The sequence below is a fragment of the Salmo trutta genome, chromosome 39 (assembly GCF_901001165.1).
Source record: "Salmo trutta chromosome 39, fSalTru1.1, whole genome shotgun sequence".
In the NCBI taxonomy this organism is placed as follows: domain Eukaryota; kingdom Metazoa; phylum Chordata; class Actinopteri; order Salmoniformes; family Salmonidae; genus Salmo; species Salmo trutta.
The window spans coordinates 24,690,510-24,711,065 of NC_042995.1; the positions used below are offsets into that span (position 1 = coordinate 24,690,510).

The 20,556-nt window shown below is 42.5% G+C and overlaps 1 protein-coding gene across 2 annotated transcripts in view; it reads right to left on the minus strand.

The window, feature by feature from the left end:
- The window catches only part of LOC115179199 (zinc finger protein 385B), a 150,812-nt gene that overhangs the window by 83,224 nt on the left and 47,032 nt on the right, over positions 1–20,556 (minus strand). Inside the window, exon 2 of one of the 2 annotated variants that reach the window (XM_029740577.1) lies at positions 13,317–13,652. In XM_029740577.1, coding sequence (XP_029596437.1) covers positions 13,317–13,650 — 334 coding nt within the window. In that variant the 5' untranslated portion in view covers positions 13,651–13,652. Of the gene's footprint in view, positions 1–5,717; positions 5,867–13,316; positions 13,653–20,556 lie in introns of those variants that run through there. The other variant, XM_029740579.1, reaches the window with a different exon arrangement.

Below are 20,556 nucleotides of genomic sequence, written 5' to 3' on the forward strand. Positions count from 1 at the left end.
GAACAGCCCAAATAAGCAAAGAGAAATTACAGAGCATAATTTAGACATGAAGGTCAGTGAACTCGGAAAATTTCAAGAACTTTGAAAGTTTCTTCAAGTGCAGTCGCAAAAACCATCAAGCGCTATGATGAAACCGGCTCTCATTAGGACTGCCACAGGAAAAGAAGTCCCAGAGTTACCAGCCTCAGATTGCAGCCCAAATAAATGTTTCACAGAGTTCAAGTAACAAACACATCTCAACATCAACTGTTCAGAGGAGATTGCGTGAATCAGGCCTTCACGGTCAAATTGCTGCAAAGAAACCACTACTAAAGGACACCAATAGTAGCCTAGAGGTTAGAGCATTGGGCCAGTAACCGAAAGGTTGGCAGATTGAATCCTCGAGCTGACAAAGTAAAAATCTGTCGTTCTGCCTATTAACAAGGAAGTTAACCCACTGTTCCTAAGTCGTCATTGTAAATAAGAATTTGTTCTTAACTGACTTGCCTAGTTAAATAAAGGTTACAAGAAGAAGAGACTTGCTTGGGCCAAGAAACATGAGCAATTAACATTAGACCGGTGGAAGTCTGTTCTTTGGTCTGATGAGTCCAAATATTTTTTGTTCCAACAGCCCTGTTTTTGTGAGACGCATAGTAGGTCAACGGATGATCTCTCCATGTGTAGTTCCCACCATGATGCATGGAGGAGGAGGTGTGATGGTGTGAGGGTGCTTTGCTGGTGACGCTGTCAGTGATTTATTTAGAATTCAAGGCACTCTTAACCAGCTTGGCTACCAAAGCATTCTGCAGCAATACGACATCCCATTTGGTTTGCATCAATGACCTGGCCTCCACAATCATCCAACCTCAACCAAATTGAGATGGTTTGGAATGAGTTGGACGGCAGAGTGAAGGAAAAGCAGCCAACAAGTTCTCAGCATATGTGTGAACTCCTTCAAGATTGTTGGAAAAGCATTCCACATGAAGCTGGTTGAGAGAATGCCAAGAGTGTGCAAAGCTGTCATCAAGGCAAAAGGGTGGCTACATGGAAGAATCTTAAATATAAAATATATTTTGATTTACTTAACACTTCTTTGATTTATTTAACACTTTTTATTCCATATGTGTAATTTCATAGTTTGAATGTCTTCACTATAATTCTATAATGTAGAAAATAGTAAAAATAAAGAAAAACAATTGAATGAGTAGATGTGTCCAAACTTTTGACTGGTAATGTATATCTTTTTTTTAATTAATTAATTATTTTTACACATATTTAACCGCTTTTTTTGGATAGGCACAAAACTATCTTCATACCCCCATTCATTTTCTTAACCAGTACCGGTTACCTTTATACGAGTCCCGTGACACTTGTGGGGGTCCACAAAACTGAATAATCAAACTGAAACCAAACTAGAAAAGCACTAATTGCTCAGGACTAACTATAACCTTTCAGAAAGCAGACACACACACTTTCAATTGCCCATTGATTGTATTTGGCTTGAAACAGACTTTACCGGACAATGGTTGCTCTCCGGTTTCGTGACGAAGCCAAGGTGTGGTTGAATTTATTCTGCCACTGTGACTTCTTCTTGTTTTGGCCTCAAGCCTGCATATCACGGTTGCAAGGCATATAAACAAACCGGTTATAGAGCAAACAACGCAATTATAACACCACAAAGGTTGTTAAATGACATTTTTTCTGGCTTGGTTTCCCCATGTACCGCTACTGGCAATACCGAAGCTACTATTTGATCTCTAAAGACATTCCTCACATTATTCATCTAATATTTGATCTTGGCACATCACTAAATCAGCAGTGTGTCGGTTGTTAGAGTTGACTTGACTAAAAGTAATTAAATTGCATTGAACTCTCATTAACGTGCAAAGACGCACACATTTCCAAAAGGTACTCACTTCAGCTGTACTGAAATTGCAATCTGGGATTGGTGCATACAATTTTTTACTTTTTAAGTAATGATATATTGCCATTGATTCTTGCATCCAGTCATTTCCATGCCACAAGGTGGGCTTAATTGAGTTCATTGTTAAGCCCTAAGAATGAATACATCACAGAAGAGACTTCAAAGATTCAATTAACCCTCCTGTTGTGTTAATTTCATGTTAATTCTGTGTTCCTTGTCCAAAATGACCGTCCCATTATAGCCAATTATAAATCCATAATAATACATATATTATCACCTAATGTTGTGTTAGATCTTTTTGTCAACTTGAGTTATTGTGAACATTACAAGTTTTGAACTTCTATTTGCTATTTATGGCCTGTAGGCCTCATTGACCTGAGCTCATACAATGTGTTTTTGAGTAAAAAAAAAAAAAGCATAATGTATGGATTATTTTGACTATAACAAATACTCAGATGAAACATTGTGATAAATAGCACTGACTACTTTGTGTCAAAGTTTATTAAGGACATTTGTTTTGAAACCATTTCATCATTTTAAATAGTGGCACAAAATAACATCTGTTGAGTTCCCGGTCAAAACTGACCGGTATGATTTTATTCGAAAAGAAGTCCTCGTAAAGAAGTTTTCGTAAAGAGGTTTTATTCGTAAAGATTAGCCCAAAACCACACATGAAAACTTTACCATATTACAAAATGTATGTCTGAACACACTAAAGAACAACAGTAATAATAACAGTATTACTAACAATAACAAACATTAAAATGTTCACAAACTGTCAATTTTGTGTGTTCTCATGCACATGTTGGACAATACGTGGTGGTGGTTGCGTGTGCGTGGACTTGGGTTATAGATGAGTGGCAGGCTCTCCACCCACTTGTGCCAAACCTTTCTCATTGCTGCCAGCTTGTCTTGTTGACGGCGGCCTGGTCTTGTATCACGGTTGTCGAAGCGAATCAAGCTTGACAACATGGGTGAAATGTCTCGAATGACATAGTGGCACGACCAGACTCTGCATCCCATAAACTGGTGGTAGATTGGCTGGCGTGTACAGATCCAGAAACAAAATCAAGAGACCCACGTATGCTTGAACATATGTCTGGTCTACCTACTTCCAGTTGTCTTTGTAAATGCGACTTCCCTACAAGTTGGTCATGTTTATCACTATAGTTTTGATTGACTCTGTCAGAAACAGTTCGAATCAGGATTTTATGTCATCAACCCGGGATATGGCGTATCTCGTTGGCCCTGGGCTCATCCTGATACATTTTCAGCCGACAGCCGACCTCTCCTCTCCTCTCAGGTGGGGATGAAGACCAGGACAAATTCCCATTATTTTACCGTAATGTAACAACAACCTCAGCAGGGCCTTCTTCCTCATCACTGGATTGTTCCACATTGATTGTCTCTTGGTCTGGATCATATTCTGTGTTGTCTTCAACTTCTGATGAATGGGCATGTGCCTGAACTCAATTGTATACACTAATTGTAGTCTCATCCATTCATTTCTAATGACTGGTCATTTTTGACCGGAAAACCACAGGTGCACAAAAGTCAAATAAAAACCCGAAAATGTAATGAAAATCATCCAAATGTATTTTGTGTGTTCAGATGCCCTGTGTACATTTTTCAGAGAGAAAACTTGTAAATCGGTCCAATTCGACCGGAACACAACAGGAGGGTTAACTCAGCAGAGAGAGCAAATAAAAATTATCCAGAGGGACTCACATGCACATAAAAATGTAAATGTTTGTATTAATTTCAGCCAGCTGGTCTGAGGACAAACATCTGAGAAACCATTTCACCATGGTTCCTCCAGACTATGAGCTGGTTATACTGTGGAGGAGCTGTGGACTGCAAGGCTAAAGCATCACACCAACAGGGTCGTGTTCATTAGGCAAGAAACCAAAGAAAATGGTCCGAAATAAAGGGAAATGGAGTGAAACAGGTAGGTACTACCTGGATTTGTCTAATAGAAATGTACATTTTCATTTTCCCTTGCAAAATGTTTAAGGATTTTTTTTGCTGCGTACCCTAATGAACGCAACCCAATATAAGGGAGCCTAGGGGCGAGTATTAAGCAGACTGACACTACTTTTCAGCCCCCCATAAAAGTGACATGGTGTGAGAAGGCGGTATGGAGTTCCCCCCTACCACCATAAAGCCGATTTAAAGCTATTCTCCACATTAATACTGTGTCTATTGATCTACAGTAATTGAACTACATAAGCTTGAAGAACATAATGTATAATGCTGGACATACATTCAAATCCAGACAACATCAATAAATACAATCAATAGGCATTAGAATTGACCAATATACTGGGTGCAGGGCAGCCACACTAATTTCTGATGGCCTATGTTGAGACAGACAGGCAGACATGCATACAGACAGGCAGACATACAGACAGGCAGACAGACGGTGTGATGTTGACCTATTGAATGAGCTTTCTGCGTAACGACTGAGAGGAGAAAACTCCAGACTCCATATAGCTCTTTCAGCAAACAAACACACACAGTCACGCATGCACAGACGCACAAGCAAAGAAAATACAGTCACAAACCCTCTCACACACACACAGAGAGACAGACACACACAGTCATGATTGACTGTTACAGAATACAACAGCCCTCACTCTCGTATCAACAATCTATGGTCACACGCTGTATGCATACACACACACACACACACACACACACACACACACCTTCTGATTCCCAAGTAGATGAGTACATACACAGACACACTGTAATGGAAAATGAATTTCTGGTAATTTGGGGTATTATCAACAGTAAAATAGTGTGAAACGATTTACTGAAGCATACTGTAATTTAAGATGCGTTGTGGGAAAGGTTTGTGTGCAGTAATTCCATCCCACAGAAAACAGTACAGTACCGTGTTATTGAGTGCCAAAAACATTTTGACCAAGAGTGGGTGCATGGTATTGCTGTTTCTGGCACATGAACATATTTAAACAATGCTGTACCAATTTAACTGGTATGTAGTAGTAGTAGTGCCCCATGAAATTAAAATGTATAGGGGACAGATTGGAGTGGCATCAAGTCTTAAACCTTGCTGAGCATTTTGACATTTCCTTTTAGTCAGTTTTGCCCTGTAGTCGCTGCCAATTTGATAAGACCTCTAGAAGTGCAAGTGATATAACATACCAAATATTAATTGAAATGCTGTAATGTATAAACACATTAGCTATCAGCCAACCTGCTTGCACCAATCCCATGTAATTACAGTATAATACTGTGAAATACAAATCCATCTGCCCTTAAAGAATTTAACTAATTCCTCCATTCATTCATTACAATTACATTAGCATTTACTTTTTTTACAGTATAATACAGTCAATTCTACGGCATGTATTTTACTGTGTGTCATTACTCAGTACTTGCTTTGATACTGCATTTAGATTACAGTAGTTGTACTCCAATATGAAATACATTAACTTACTTACCACTAGCTGCCTGTTAAGTTACTGTCAAATTCACAGCATCCTCTTTACAGTGTGCTATAAAGAGTTGTCCATAACTGTGTAATCAAAATACTATACCTCAAACAAATTGCTTCTCAAATGTCAATACATAAAGACAATAAATCAAAAAATCTGTTGGCATACTGTAACCTAACAGAGACACTGTATATCAAACACTTATTTACTCAAAGCAGGGAACAACTACAATGAAATCAATAAACTGAAAGAAATGTCAAAGTCATGCATTTGCTGTAGTGTTACCAGCTACGAGTTCTGTCAAGCACAGCAGTAGTGAAAACAATCAGCAACAACGGAACAGCGTCGCTCACCTCGGCTCAGTAGACTGGTCCACATATTCACACACACAACTCCTCCCTCCCAATGCTGAATAAAATCTGTGTCCTCCTATGTTAAAAAAGAGATAGAGAGATGTAGGTGTGTGTGTGTGTGTGTGTGTGTGTGTGTGTGTGTGTGTGTGTGTGTGTGTGTGTGTGTGTGTGTGTGGGGAGGGGGGGGCAGAGAGAGACAGAAGGAGATCGAAGGAGAGACAGAGGTGGACAAAGAAAGAGAGAGAGGGGAAAAGAGAAGGGGACTAAGAAAGAGAGAGTAGGGGAAAAGGGAGAGGAACAGACAAAGAGAAAGGGAGAGAGAGTGAACGAGAGAAAGAAATGCTGCACTGTGTTGAGTGGTGAAGAACTAGTGCGCCTTGCCTCTGAGCCTTATCGTCAGTGTGACAACACACTTCAAGATCTCTGCAGCTCCCTAGATACTGGCTCATTTCCCCCTGAGCAAAACCCTTCACTCTGTGGGAAGAAAGAGAGAGAGACACGCACACACACACAAACAAACACGTGCAAGCTGGCACACACATGTGCGCAGGCACACGCAGGCATGCACACACACACACACACACACACACACACACACACACAGACAGAGATAAGCCATGCCATTAGACATAACAAATGAGGTGAGGAGAGACTAGTTCACAGTGACACTTCTGAGTAAGTTGGAAAGTGTATGTGTGTGTGAGTGAGAGATCTGACCAAGCAGCTAACAAGCCGATAGCCTGTCTACTCTTGTTAGTCTGTCATTTTTTTCACATGCCCACACGCACGCACACGCCTGCACGCACACATGTACACACCACACATGTATGCACACACAGTTTAAAGTGAGAGAAATCAATGACACACGTGCACGTAGTTTCGCGGGGCCACCCGCAAGGTCCGAGCAAGCGTGGTACACCAGACACACACACACACACACACACACATTTTTAAAGAAGAAGAAGACATTGCCATAAAATTTCAACTGACAATTCCCTATCGGCATTACCTTTTTAATCTCTGAACCTTTAGTGCCTGTGAGTCCCTATTAGTGGTTGCCCAGTTTAATTCCTGTATGAAGGAGTGGGAGGGCTGGGGTCTTCCTGGCGTCAGCAGGGCCTGGCACGGTCCAGGCATAGGATAAATAAAGCAGGACTGGCACGGAGAGCCAGGCACACAGCAGCAGGGAGCCTGGCCGTGGCAACAGTGTGATGGCATGGCCTGTGCCAAGAGAGAAAGGGAGAGCGAGAGCGAGAGAACCTCCTGCCAAATGTATGACCATATTAGAGACACATATTTCCCTCAGATTACACAGACCCAAATAGAATTCGAAAACAAATCCAACATTTTTATAAACTCCCATATCTATTGGGTCAAATACCACAGTGTGCAATCACAGCCGCAATATTTGCGACCTGTTGCCACAAGAAAAGGGTGGCCAGTGAAGAACAAACACCATTGTAAATACAAGCAATATTTATGTTTTAATACTTTAACACATACTATTTGCACATATTTACAACACTGTGTATAGACATAATGACATTTGAAATGTCTTTATTCTTTTGGAAATTTTGTGAGTGTAATGTTTACTGTTCATTTTTATTGTTTATTATCTATTTCACTTGCTTTGGCAAGTCCCTTAAATTGAAATTGAATAGAGAGAGAGCGAGAAAGAGGGAGAGAGCGAGATGACGGACTAGAACTGCAAACACTGAGCTCCCGACAGAGACAGAGCATGTGTTCTCACTGACACAGAGTGAGAGCCTCAACATGTGCCAAACGCCACAAATGTTCCACCTTCTGATATAGCAAACATATGTCTCGAGCCTTGGGGAAAAACATGAGGGCTGTACTATGGCCGAAATAAAACAAAGCTTCTGAAAAGATCTTGGCTATGTAAAGCTCCTCAAATATACTGTATGCTGCCAAGTCAATGGTGCTGGCCAGGAGTAATACAAGGACAGTAGCCATAGGGGGTGTCGCTGATTCAAACAACTTTTTTCATGTGGGATATATTTCAATCTACAAGAGCAGACAATAACATGCTACATAAAGAGTGTGAAAGTGACCTTGGAGTGTGAAAGCAATGCATGCACAGCAGTCCGCCACAATCCCCGACACTACGGTACACTACACAAGCTAGTCCCAATTCATTCCCTATCACTTTACTTGGCCATAATCGTTGCAGGAAGCAATACGGTGGAAGCTTTACTACTACACTGCTTATACCTATCCAGACATGCTAACCACATTGAGGGGATATAGGGAGCAATTTGGACCAGCTGTACTCCATACCCTGTCCTAATGAAAACGACCTTGTGTTCCGAGTGGAGTCTGTTGAGGCAGAGGGAGGAAGGGGCTTGGTGGACAGGAGCAACAGAAATGTCAGTCAAACATCTAGCTCTCTCAAGATTGATCTATAGAGGTCCTACCGGCCCCAAAGCCCAATCAGTCTGTCCTCGCCCCTCTCCTCCCCCTTTCCTTCCCCCTAACCTGCCGTGTTAGCCCTGCTCTGCTTCTGTTGACAGGAGGCAGTTTGACAGTGCCTGAATACCAAATCACCGGCACGGGATGCCACTCACACCAAAATTAGATCACTTTTCATGTGTATAATTTCTCTAACCCAAACAGAAGTTGTCCTTAATGGAAAGTAAATAGAGAGATCCCACACCACAGCCTGGAATGCTGCACTGCTCTTGTCGCCATCTGTGTGTTGTGTGTCTGTGTGCACGCACGTGCGTGTATGTGTGTGCACACAAGAGTGTGTGTGTGTGTGTGTCTCAGTGAGAACCACAATGTCCTCTGTGCAATCTGTCCCAATAGCATCTTGATGCTCCCCAATGACGTATCAGCAGTTTCCCTGACCTAGCTAGCAGCTCATTTCTCCAGTGACCGTGCCAAGTACAGAAACAAATAAAGCCTGTCTGATTGCCCTCACTGGTGAGTCAATCAATTAAAGATTGCGTTCCAAATGGCACCCTATTCCCTTCATAGTGCACTACTTTTGACCAGAGCCCCATGGGCCATTTATGACTCTGTCATAGCATCTGGAGCAATGCTTCAATTATCTCCAAGAGAGGGCCAACTTGGCATCTTGCCAATATCTGTTATCAAGCTCGAAGGGCGATTTCAAATTGTGTCCGTTACAATTGTAACTAAAGAGGTGAACAAATTAGTTTGAGTTATACAGTACCTGTACCATGTGATAGCAACATTGGTTGGGAAGTACAATTGGGGAAAAATGTATTAGTCACTGATTAGTCACTGGTGTGATTCAGAAAGTCTTTTCGATGACTATATCAGAAGAGAAGGACTAAACCCACTGCGGAAACTCTCTCCTCAGGGACAGGCAGAGGGATGTGTTTGTGCGTGTGTTTTGTTCTGTTTCTTTGTCATCAATGTTGGGAGATGTATAGATGAGCATATACGCACACACACACACACACACACACACACACACACACACACACACACACACACACACACACACACACACACACACACACACACACACACACACAGTACAGTATACAGCACATATCCCATTACATGATTATATTTACAGCATGGCCCAAGAGACACAACACATTCATTAATAAAGTAATTAACTTTCCAAACAGTTATGCTCCCAGCCAAGTTTTGATAAGGTCATTGTTTCTGTCATACAAATCTCAAGGTGATGCAAATCGACTACGGGTGAAAATGTGCTTTGTTGCTCACTCACTACTCTTTTACATTTTACTTTTACAATAGCTTCAGAGCTCAGGAACCTACCAAAGCACCAGAACAGTGTTTACCCCAGTGCTGTGTATAGCCTAAATAACATGCACATAAGACAATTGCATTTGTACTTTCAGATACTATTTTGGTATATACGGATGATGTTGCCCACCATTTGCACTGTGACATTCCTATATTTTTATTATTGAGCTCTCATCAAAGAGAAATTTAAATGTTGTATTTACAAATTACATATAAATGCTACTTGCACCGTGTTGAACATTAAAGGTCAAATTCATTCCAGTTCCTGTAATTATTCTATATTGATAAAATAATTGCTAGAATTTCAATGAAACCCCATAGCAATTGTTTTGTCCACAAATGATTGTTATTCTGATCACTGGAAGCATATACCTGTGAGGGGAGTCTACCTGTTGGTGGTCGTAGTATTAGTAGTAGTATTTAAAGTCCCCACAACAATTCTTTAGTTTTTAAATCGACCATGGGAAAAAAAGAGCTACTGTGCAAATAGTCTTTATTTTATATTCATAACACCAACACCTACCATAAACCCTTTGCGGCTCTATGGTGCAGTGTCTTGGCTACTGCTTTTTGTCAGCACTGCCATCTAGTGGTGAGCTCAGTGTTATCTGGATACTGTAGGCTGGTAGTTGGTACTGTAGGCTACCTACACCACAAGGCCAAAAGTATGTGAACATCTGCTCGTCGAACATCTCATTAAAAAAATCATGGCCATTAATAGAGTTGGTCCCCCCTTTACTGCTATAACAGCCTCCACTCTTCTGGGAAGACTGCTCACGTGCGCCACCGCACGCATGATGATTTTGTCCACCCACAGCAGACGCAATCACGACACGCAGGTTGAAATATCAAAACGAACTCTGAAACAACTATAATAATTTGGGGACAGGTCAAAAAGCATTAAAGATTTACGTCAAATTAGCTAGCCAACTTGCTGTTGCTATCTAATTTGTCCTGGGATAAACATTGGGTTACGCCAGTGTAGGTCCTCTACTCCGACAATTTATCCACAGATAAAAAAGGATAAACCAAGTTTGTTTCCAGTAATCTCTCCTCCTTCAGGCTTCTTCTTCTTCTTCTTCTTCTTCTTCGGACTTTATATGGCAGTTGGCAAACAACTTTAAGGTGCATTACCACCACCAACAGGACTGGAGTGTGGACCTCAGTTCATCTTTCAATCACTCACGTGGGTATATGCACATAGAAGCTAATGAGGAGATGGGAGATGCGGGACTTGCAGCGCGTCAAAAACAGAACCAAGTTCTATTTTAGCGACTGGCTACGCAGATGCTCGTTGACGTGCGCGATCAGTGTGGGCGCAATGATTGAATAATGTGTAAATGTATTTTGAGATGTGTGGTCAGCATGTTAGTGAGGTTGGGCACTGATGTTGTGCAATTAGGCCTGGCTCGCAGTCGGCGTTTCAATTCATCCCAAAGGTGTTTGATGGAATTGAGGTCAGGGTTGTACAAGCCATTCAAAGTTCTTACACACCAATCTCAACAAACCATTTCTGTATGGACCTTGCTTTTTGCACGGGGGCATTGTCATACTGAAACAAGAAAGGGCCATCCCCAAACTGTTGCCACAAAGTTGGAAGCACAGAATCATCTAGAATGTCATTGTATGCTGTAGCGTTAATATTTCGCTTCACTGGAACTAAGGGGCCTAGCCCGAACCACGAAAAACAGCCCCAGACCATTATTCCTCCTCCCCCAAACTTTACAGTTGGCACAATGCATTGGGGCAGGTAGCATTTCTACCAAGCCCATATTTGTCTGTTGGACTGCCAGATAGTGAAGCATGATTCATCACTCAAGAGAACATGTTTCCACTGCTCCAGAGACCAATGGCGGCAAGCTTTACACCATTCCAGACGAAGCTTGGCTTTGCGCATGGTGATCTTAGAATTGTGTGCGGCTGTTCGGCCATGGAAACCCATTTTATGAAGCTCCCGACGAACAGTTCTTGTGCTGACGTTGCTTTCAGAGGCAGTTTGGAACTCGTTCACCTCAGTCACCTGGGGCCCAGAGAGGGGAGAGGTCAGGCTTGTCTTTTACATGTCCCTGGTGCTATGCAGAATATCAGAAAGGGAAGAGGACAGGAGGGAACATTGTCTTCATAAGTGAATGTATCTGTTAAACCATGTGAATTGATGGTGTGATTAATGAGGAACCAATTACTGGTTTCCACAATGTCTGTGCGCCAGTCACTCCCTCCTTTGGCCTTGGGGGATGTGTGTGGTAGTGTCTAGAGTTGACAATTGTTTTATGCCATTGGATGAGTTGGAGTTTTTGTGCTAGGAGTAACAGGAACAAGATAGCAACCTCGTCTTAGGGACCAAACTGAACGATAATTTATAGCGAATGCTATCTGGCTATGGGATACTCCTTTCTCATTTATAGTCTCACTTTGTGAACTGTTCCTAATATCTGTGGTTTGTTATGTGACTAGGGGGTGGATCTTTGCTATAAAAAGATCTCAGTAGCCATTGTGTTGCCACTCTCAACGGATCATTAGAAATGGTGAATCGTTGAAAGTCATTGCTATTGCAAAGCTCTTATTATTAAAGATTTAGTTTAAGTATAACCCCAACTTGTGATAAATTTGTCTCTCCTAATATCATAATACAGAAATTAACCACCACAAGCTCCACTTCACATTAACAGCACTTACAGTTGACTGGGGCAGCGCTAGTAAGGCAGAAATGTTGTTGGTGGCATGTTTGGAGTGGGGGTGGGGGGGAAATTGTGAACCATAGCCATATCAAACATCAATACATCCAATTGGCACAATCATTGGTTCACTGCAGGTCAAGAACTCATTTATTGTGACTATTCCATTGGTTCATAATCTGAAAGAAAATAAATACTACTTGAACCTAGTTCTGCTGGATGGTCCCAGTCATTTTCATCCAATACTCTGTTACTGTGGTGTTCCATTTAAATGTTTCTGCAAATCGCTTCAATGTTTTTTAATAACATCTAACCTTACCTACTCTACTTGTAAGGGTTTAATCTTGTTTCCCCAATGCATCCCTCTACAACATCAGTGTTATTAAATGGTGTTTCATCCGCAAGTGCTCTTTCCATGCTGTTTACAGTACATCTGCCCTGGTAACCGTGATTACATTCCTCTGCCTCACTGCACCTGACCTATGTAATCCTCTCACTCTCTCTTCCCTGCTCTCTCACCAATAATACACTGAGAGTGGTGTTTGAGCTGCAGCTATGCCATGAGCAGGCAACAGTCGACCTCCAACCCCAGCCGACCCACAATCCCAGCCCCAGCCTCAGCCCGACTTCGGGCTCCAACCTCAGCATCAACTGACACAGCCTCAGCTCCAGCCTGACCCCCAGCCCCAATCTCCAGCTCTAGCCGAGCTCCAGCCCCAGCTCCACGGCTTCTCTCCTCCACGAGAGCTCGTTACTCTAGGGTGTGCGGGTGCATGATGCTCAGACTCTGGCCCTAACCAGGCATCTCCAGATGGGTTAATTCAGGGTAGAGAGAGGGCACAGCCCATCACAAGCCTCGTCAACCATGGGGGGCAGGGAATCTCTTCACCATGAGTAACCCACAGGACACAGATGTACTTTTCTCTCTCACTCACAACACACACCTCCATCCACAATTGCATGTGTGCACAGTGCACACACATGCACGCCCAGAGAGAGAGAGAGAGAGAGAGAGAGAGAGAGAGATGAAGAGAGACAACTCTTTGGGTGTTGGAAGTAGAGCAGAATAATTCTGTCTCGGTAGACAGACTAATAACATAATATTCTATTTTATTCGATGTTCCAGTGAATTGGTGAATGGTGAGTTGTCCCAGCTTACCTGTGCTGGAGCAGGTGAGAGTGCCGGCCGGTGCTGGACTGGTGCCACTGCCTGTGCTTGGGGGGAGCTCTCCATTGTTGAGCTGCTTGACCCTGCGCAGGTGGGAACGGCCGTTGTAGTGGACCTGGGCCTGGGCGGCTGAGTTGTGCTGGAGGTTGCACACCTCACAGAGGGAGTAGAGTAGCCTTTTCTTCTGCTGAGGGCCATCTGGGTGTCCTTCTTCGGGCTCCTGTAGCAGCTCGCCACACAGGTTGAAGGGCAAGCACACACCTCCACCATGGCCGCCGCCACTGTCTTTCTGCAGCAACTGGGTTGGACTCCGAGGCCTTTTCATACCTAGAAATGAACACAGCGAGGGAACAGGGTGAGTCAAGAGATGAGTAATACGTACAGAATTGGCAAGGTCTTCTTTAGACATCTTAGTGTGTTGCCCTCCAGTTTTCCCACTCGGGTGCAAACGGCTGAGATTTCGTAGCAAAACTCCTCAGGTAACACCAAGAGCATAGATACAGGCAAAAAATATAAGGACGATAATTGCAGAGGGAGAAAAGTCTTCTCTCCAAACCACATATTCACAACATATTTCGCAATTTCTTTAGCGTCACCTTCTGCACAAACTCTTCACATGCCATTACTTTTGAGTTCCACTCAAAAACCGCTAGTCAACACATCAGCTAGTACCACTTGTTTTACCTCTGCTCTGCCATCATCACAAAATGTGTATCCAAAACGGTACCCATTCCCAATATAGTGTGCTACTTTTATCCCAGGTATAGGGTGCCATTTGGGACAAAGACAAAGATATAGCCCAGACCCAGCATCACTCACCGCCCAATTGCCTATCAGCAACAGGTCAGGTGAATGTTCTTTGACGGAGATGAAAGATGATGATTCTCACACTCGTTGTGTCAGAGGGTGCAGGCTGCCCGGGGGCCAGAGGTGAACCTGGTGCTTATCAAAGCACTGTCGCTCCGTTCGTTCCAAATGGATTAGCAACTAGTTGGTAAACAGCAGGTCTCCACCACACATTCACATGCAGAAAGGCCTGGGAAACACATACAGTGCCTTCGGAAAGTATTCAGACCCTTTACTTTTCCCACATTTTGTTATGTTACAGCCTTATTCCAAAATGGATTACATTTTAATAAAAATCCTCATCAATCTACACACAATACCCCATAATGACAAAGTGAAAACAGTTTGCAAAAATGTCAAACTTATTACAAATAAAAAACAGAAATACCTTATTTACATAAGTATTCAGATATTTTGCTATGTGACTCGAAATTGAGCTCAGGTGCATCCTGTTTCCATTGATCATTCTTGAGATGTTTCTACAACTTCATTGGAGTCCACCTGTGGTAAATTCAGTTGATTGGACATGATTTGGAAAGACACACACCTGTCTATATAAGGTCCCAGAGTTGAAAGCATGTCAGAGCAAAAAACAAGCCCTGAGTTTGAAGGAATTTTTCGTAGAGCTCTGAGAAAGGATTGTGTTGAGGCACAGATCTGGGGAAGGGTACCAAAAAATCGAATCAAATCAAACTTTGTCACATGTGCCGAATACAACAAGTGTAGACCTTACCGTAAAATTATTACTTACAAGCCTTTAACCAACAGTGCAGTTCATGACGAGTTAAGAAAATATTTACCCAATAAACTAAAGTAAAAAATTATAAAAAGTCAATGTAAATTGTTCGGTGGCCATTTGATTAATTTTTCAGCAGTCTTATGGCTTGGGGGTAGAAGCTGTTAAGGAGCCTTTTGGTCATAGACTTGGTGCTCCGGTACCGCTTGCCGTGCGGTAGCAGAGAAAACATTCTATGACTCAGGTGACTGGAGAATCTGACAATTTTTGGCCTTTCCTCTGACATCGCCTATTATATAGGTCCTGGATGGCAGGAAGCTTGGCCCCAGTGATGTACTGGGCCGTTCGCACTACCCTCTGTAGCACCTTACGGTCAGATGCAGAGCAGTTGCCATACCAGGCGGTGATGCAACTGGTCAGGATGCTCTCGATGGTGCAGCTGTAGAACATTTGAGGATCTGGGGACCCATATAAAATCGTTTCAGTCTCCTGAGGGGGAAAAGGTGTTGTCGTGCTCTCTTTACGACTGTCTTGGTGTGTTTGGACCAGTTCGTTGGTGATGTCTGCAGAATTGAGGGTCCCCAAGAACACAGTGGCCTCTATATTTCTTAAATGGAAGAAGTTTGGAACCACCTAGAGCTGGCCGCTCGTCCAAACTGAGCAATAGGGGGAGAAACAAGATTCTTTGGTCTGATGAAACCGAGATTGAACTCTTTGGCCTGAATGACAAGCGTCACGTCTGGAGGAAACCTGGCACCATCCCTACGGTGAAGCACGGTGGTGGCAGCATCATGCTGTGGGGATGATTTTCAGTGGCAGGGCCTGGGAGACTAGTCAGGATCGAGGCAAAGATGAATGGAGCAAAGTACAGAGAGATCCTAGTTGAAAACCTACTCCAAAGCGCTCAGGACCTCAGACTGGGGCGAAGGTTCACCTTCCAACAGGACAATGACCCAAAGCACACAACCAAGACAACGCAGGAGTGGCTTCAGGACAAGTCTATGAATATCCTTGAGTGGCCCAGCCAGATCACGAACTTGAACCCGATCTAACATCTCTGGAGAGACCTGAAAATAGCTGTGCAGCAACACTCCCCATCCAAGCTGCTTGTAGCGTCAGACCTACGACTCGAGGCTGTAATCGCTGCCAAAGGTGCTTCAAAGTACTGAGTAAAGGGTCTGAATACTTATGTAAATGTGACATTTCAGTTTTTTGTTTTTATAAATGTAAAAAATTCTTACAAACCTGTTTTTGCTTTGTCTTTATGGGGTATTGTGTGTAGATTGTTGAGGGAAAAATACAACAATTTAATAAATGTTCAAATAAGGTTCTAACGTATAAAAATGTGGAAAAGGTCAAGGGGCCAGAATACTTACCAAATTCACCCCAACTGTAAGAATATTCTAATATAAATACACAATGCAGAGGACTAGAGGTCAAGAGGGCTAGAGAGCAATGGAACTAGTGTTTTTCAGTTCAACATTTATTTAGGATCTGTGTAGGAATTTCAGTCCGGGACTCATAGCAAGTTCTCATTGGTCCAAACTGTTTATACATTGAGCCTGAAATGGAAAACTTTGTATTTTGCCTTTGGCCCAATTTTACTGCAAGGAATTCTAATTGGTCAACCAATGGCTAGGCTTGGGTATAAACTACATCCTGTCTCTTTGTTCCCTGGAGAAAACACTGAGGACAGGGAAGAATAAACATCTAACATATACTTTCCAGCATAACTATGATTTGTTCTCTTTGAATAAATATATTTTACTCCCCATGATTTGCTTTGGGGTTAGTGTTATTGAAGAATAACATCAACTGCTAACACAACTTTCCAGATACACACATTCTCATGCAAACAGCGACACATCTTGTGCATACGCAGTCACAAACATTCAGGCGCACATCCAAGCACATACACATTAGGGTTGAATGGCGGGAACCTGGTTACCACTCCCTTTTACCCGGGATAAATAACTGCGAGAAGCTGGTGAATTATAATAAATGATTTATATGAACAGCATGGCGTGAAATGGAACTGTTCAATTATATGCGATGTCTAAATCTGCTTATCTACGGCCTCTGCAAGATGAATCAATGCTCAGGGTGGGGTCAGACAACCCATCTCAGTATGGAGAGCAATTCACGATGGATGTAGACCTATCATCTCATCGTGGTAACTTTTTTTCTTGTGACAGGTAGGCCTACAGTTGCTGCAGCATAGCCTATGCTACAGAAATATAAAGGCCGAATGCGCGTCTAATTTACCCATCTCCATCTGGCTTTCAGGGATCAACTTGTTTTTTAATTGTAAAGATCCCCAAAAAATGAATTGCAGCTGCAGAGTGTTATAACAGTTTATCACTTGAATGTCATTGCTTTAAATCAGTGCACACGCGAGGACCCTCTCGCAGTCTCTCTCTCTCCATTCAAATTGCACCAAAACAGATAATCCTGTTCAAGATTGATATAGCCCTTTATATAGCCCTTTATATATATATATATATATAAATAAATAAATAAATAAATAAAGGACCAGTCAGAACTTTGGGGGCGCAAAGAGGGACACAAGCAAAGAAGGACGCAAGCTCTGTTTTGCTGAATGTTAAATACAGCAGCCCAGTAGAACTCACCATCAACTTGAAAGAAGATTGAACGCGCAATCACGGTAGGCTATAGCCGTTAATAATTCAGATGCATAACCATTCAATCTTTGTTAAGAGAAGTGAAAGCCTTCTCCATCTACTGCTAGTCCTATATTATTCAAGGATGCCATTGGAATGATGAAGATATGGACAACGAAACTTATTTCATTTAACTGTTGAAAGTGAGGGAGGAATGAAGCAACAATAGAGAGAAAATGAGGAGGTAGGCTAATACCATTAGGGGAAATATTATTAAAGGTTTATATGCGTCAGCCTACTAATTATACAAATATCCCCTATTATATTTCAAAAATGTAAATAAAATTCGCTAGCCTATACTTGTAACTTTGTAGGCCGCATGTGCTGCACCAGAATTGCATGTCCTCTTCTGCTTTATCATGGTTTGAACAATGTGTGTAATTCCAGTCCACATAATACAGTATAATACAGGGAAAGGGGGATAACTTAGTCAGTTGTCCAACAATGTATTCAATTGAAATATGTCTTCCGCATTTAACCCAACCCCTCTGAATCAGAGAGGTGCGGGCGGCTGCCTTAATCGACATCCACGTCTTCGGCGCCCGGGGAACAGTGGGTTAACTGCCTTGCTCAAGGGCAGAACGACAGATTTCTACCCGCTGAATCCCGTCAGCTCCGGGATTCGATCCAGCAACACAATACAGTACTACAGTTCACACTCAATACGATTAGCCTTCTGGAGCTAGTTTTATTTATTTACCCAAGAGAGCAGCTACATCTATGGGCTTTTCATGTTGATGGAACATTTGAAAAATACCGAAAAAAATAGTCAACCATAATACACACATATAAGCGCGCCACAGGTCATTAACACACACACACGCACGCCAGTCATTAGTTCATGTTCAAGTAGTTTCTTTGACATTTGCAGGTATTAGAAGTAATAAATACACTGGAATTCTTTGTTGGGGCTCTCTCACATACAGGACAGTACATACAGATACAGTAAAAATATAATAAAAATAACATCAATTAAAAGTGCTAAGATCATAAAAACAGTTCAGTCATATGTGCCAAAGTGCTAAAAGTAGGATGAAAAAAACCCCTGCTCAGGTTGCTTGGTTTAGCAGGCGGATTGCACTGGGTTAAAAGCTATTCTTGAACCTGGTAGTGGAGGTTTTGATGCTCCTGTTGTGACGGTCCTGAATTTGTCTGAACCGTCTCAGTGCTTCTCCTTCCATTAGGGCGCTTCCCCTTTAATTCCCAATTAAATAGCTAGCCTCAGCTGCGCAAAAGTGGGATTATGATGGAGGCGAAAGAGGATGTGTTCAACTCTCAGTTCCCGAAGCTTCTCTCTTCCGTTTGTTTTGTTGCATTTAAAAGTGTGCTTTTGTAGCCTAATAGCAAGTTTACCCAGGATCGGATCCACTCTTTGCGTCCATTGGACTACACATCTCCGTTGTTCTTCGTGGCCTTTCTCCGCTGGAGATCTGTAGGCGGATTGGATTGACTGACCACAACCTTTTTGTATACGGTATTTCATTTGTTTTGGTGTGATGCATACGGTGATGATTTATGTGACTTTGCATACGGTTACCACTCCCTGTACAGAAGGTAGAAACTTGGCATTGAGAAGGAAGAGGTAATAAAGTTGATCTTGAAGAACATCAACCCACTACTAGCCAGTCAACTCCGAGAGTCACCACTGTCGATGGACTGGTCCCTCTGGGACAACAGTTCGAGAAGAACAGAGAATGCCAACAGCAATATGAACAGAGAAAAAAACAGACACCCAAACAGTTACCCAAGCCAGACCATCAACAACAGTCAGAGTCTCCAGCCAAGACCCCTCCCATTTTCCATTGGAAATGTAGCCAAAAGGGACATTCTTCAGCCACATGTCCAAGACAGTATCAAGTAAACCCTTCCAGAAACCACAAATCACAACAGGCCAACACACCTAACTCCCTTCGCAGGAACGACCATCCTACTCAGGGTGCTTTGACCAGAGCTGAAACCCCAAGAGTCACTGCCTACGCCCCCCCGTCGACATCCCCTTCCTTTCAGTTAATACCGCCCCAACTGGTGTTACCCCTGTCCATAGGCCCGTGGACAGGAGGAGCCATCCTGGACACCGGGTCATCCTACACACTGCTCAATGAGAAACTGTGGAAGGAGATTAAAAGGTCCACAATACAACTTGAAGCCGCAGACAGAAGGTCCACTCTATCTGGCTGATGGTGAGGCTAAATGACCACTTGGATGGAGTGAGGTAGAGTTCCGCCTGTGTAATCGCTCCTATATGATTCCTTTAGTTATTCTACAGAACAAGAACCTTGCTTTTCCTGTCGGGTTGGGAATTGATTTCATGTACTTCAGTGGTGTCCAGATTGATATCGCACACAATTGCTACTGGTTTCCATACAATCCGCGCAAGAAGCATTTCATCCAATCAGAAGCTACGAAGTTTCATGATTGGGGTCCAAATGTGGCAGTCTTCTGTGCCATTGCTCCGGTACCACTAACCCTGGGTAATCCTTCTGATGATCTCCTTTTACAGGCTGTGAGAAAAGCTCAGCTGGAACAGCCAGAAGGGTTAAGGCTGTTGGAACAGCTGCAGAATAACTCTGACGTATGTACTTCAAAGCTGGGACGCACCGGGCTCCTGAAGCACAAAATATTCCTTACACAGGAAATGCCGATCAAGCAGAAGCCATATCGTTTGTCCCCAGCGAAGCTCATCATCCAAAAGGGACTCATTTGATTTGATTCTCTTTTAGTCCCCATTTGGACTAATCTTCCAAGAGTCCTTAAACATTAAAATACAATTTATATACGAACACATTTTCAAATATAACACACTATTACAAACATACATAATATACTAACATAATGAACCAATAAATACTCAATCTAAAATATATTGATTCTTCATCTACTGTAATCCCACAACATTTCTGTGTATTATATTTAAATAGTTTTAAAATGTTTAAAATGTATATATTGAAAGGTTTCTGGTTTGCTCAGT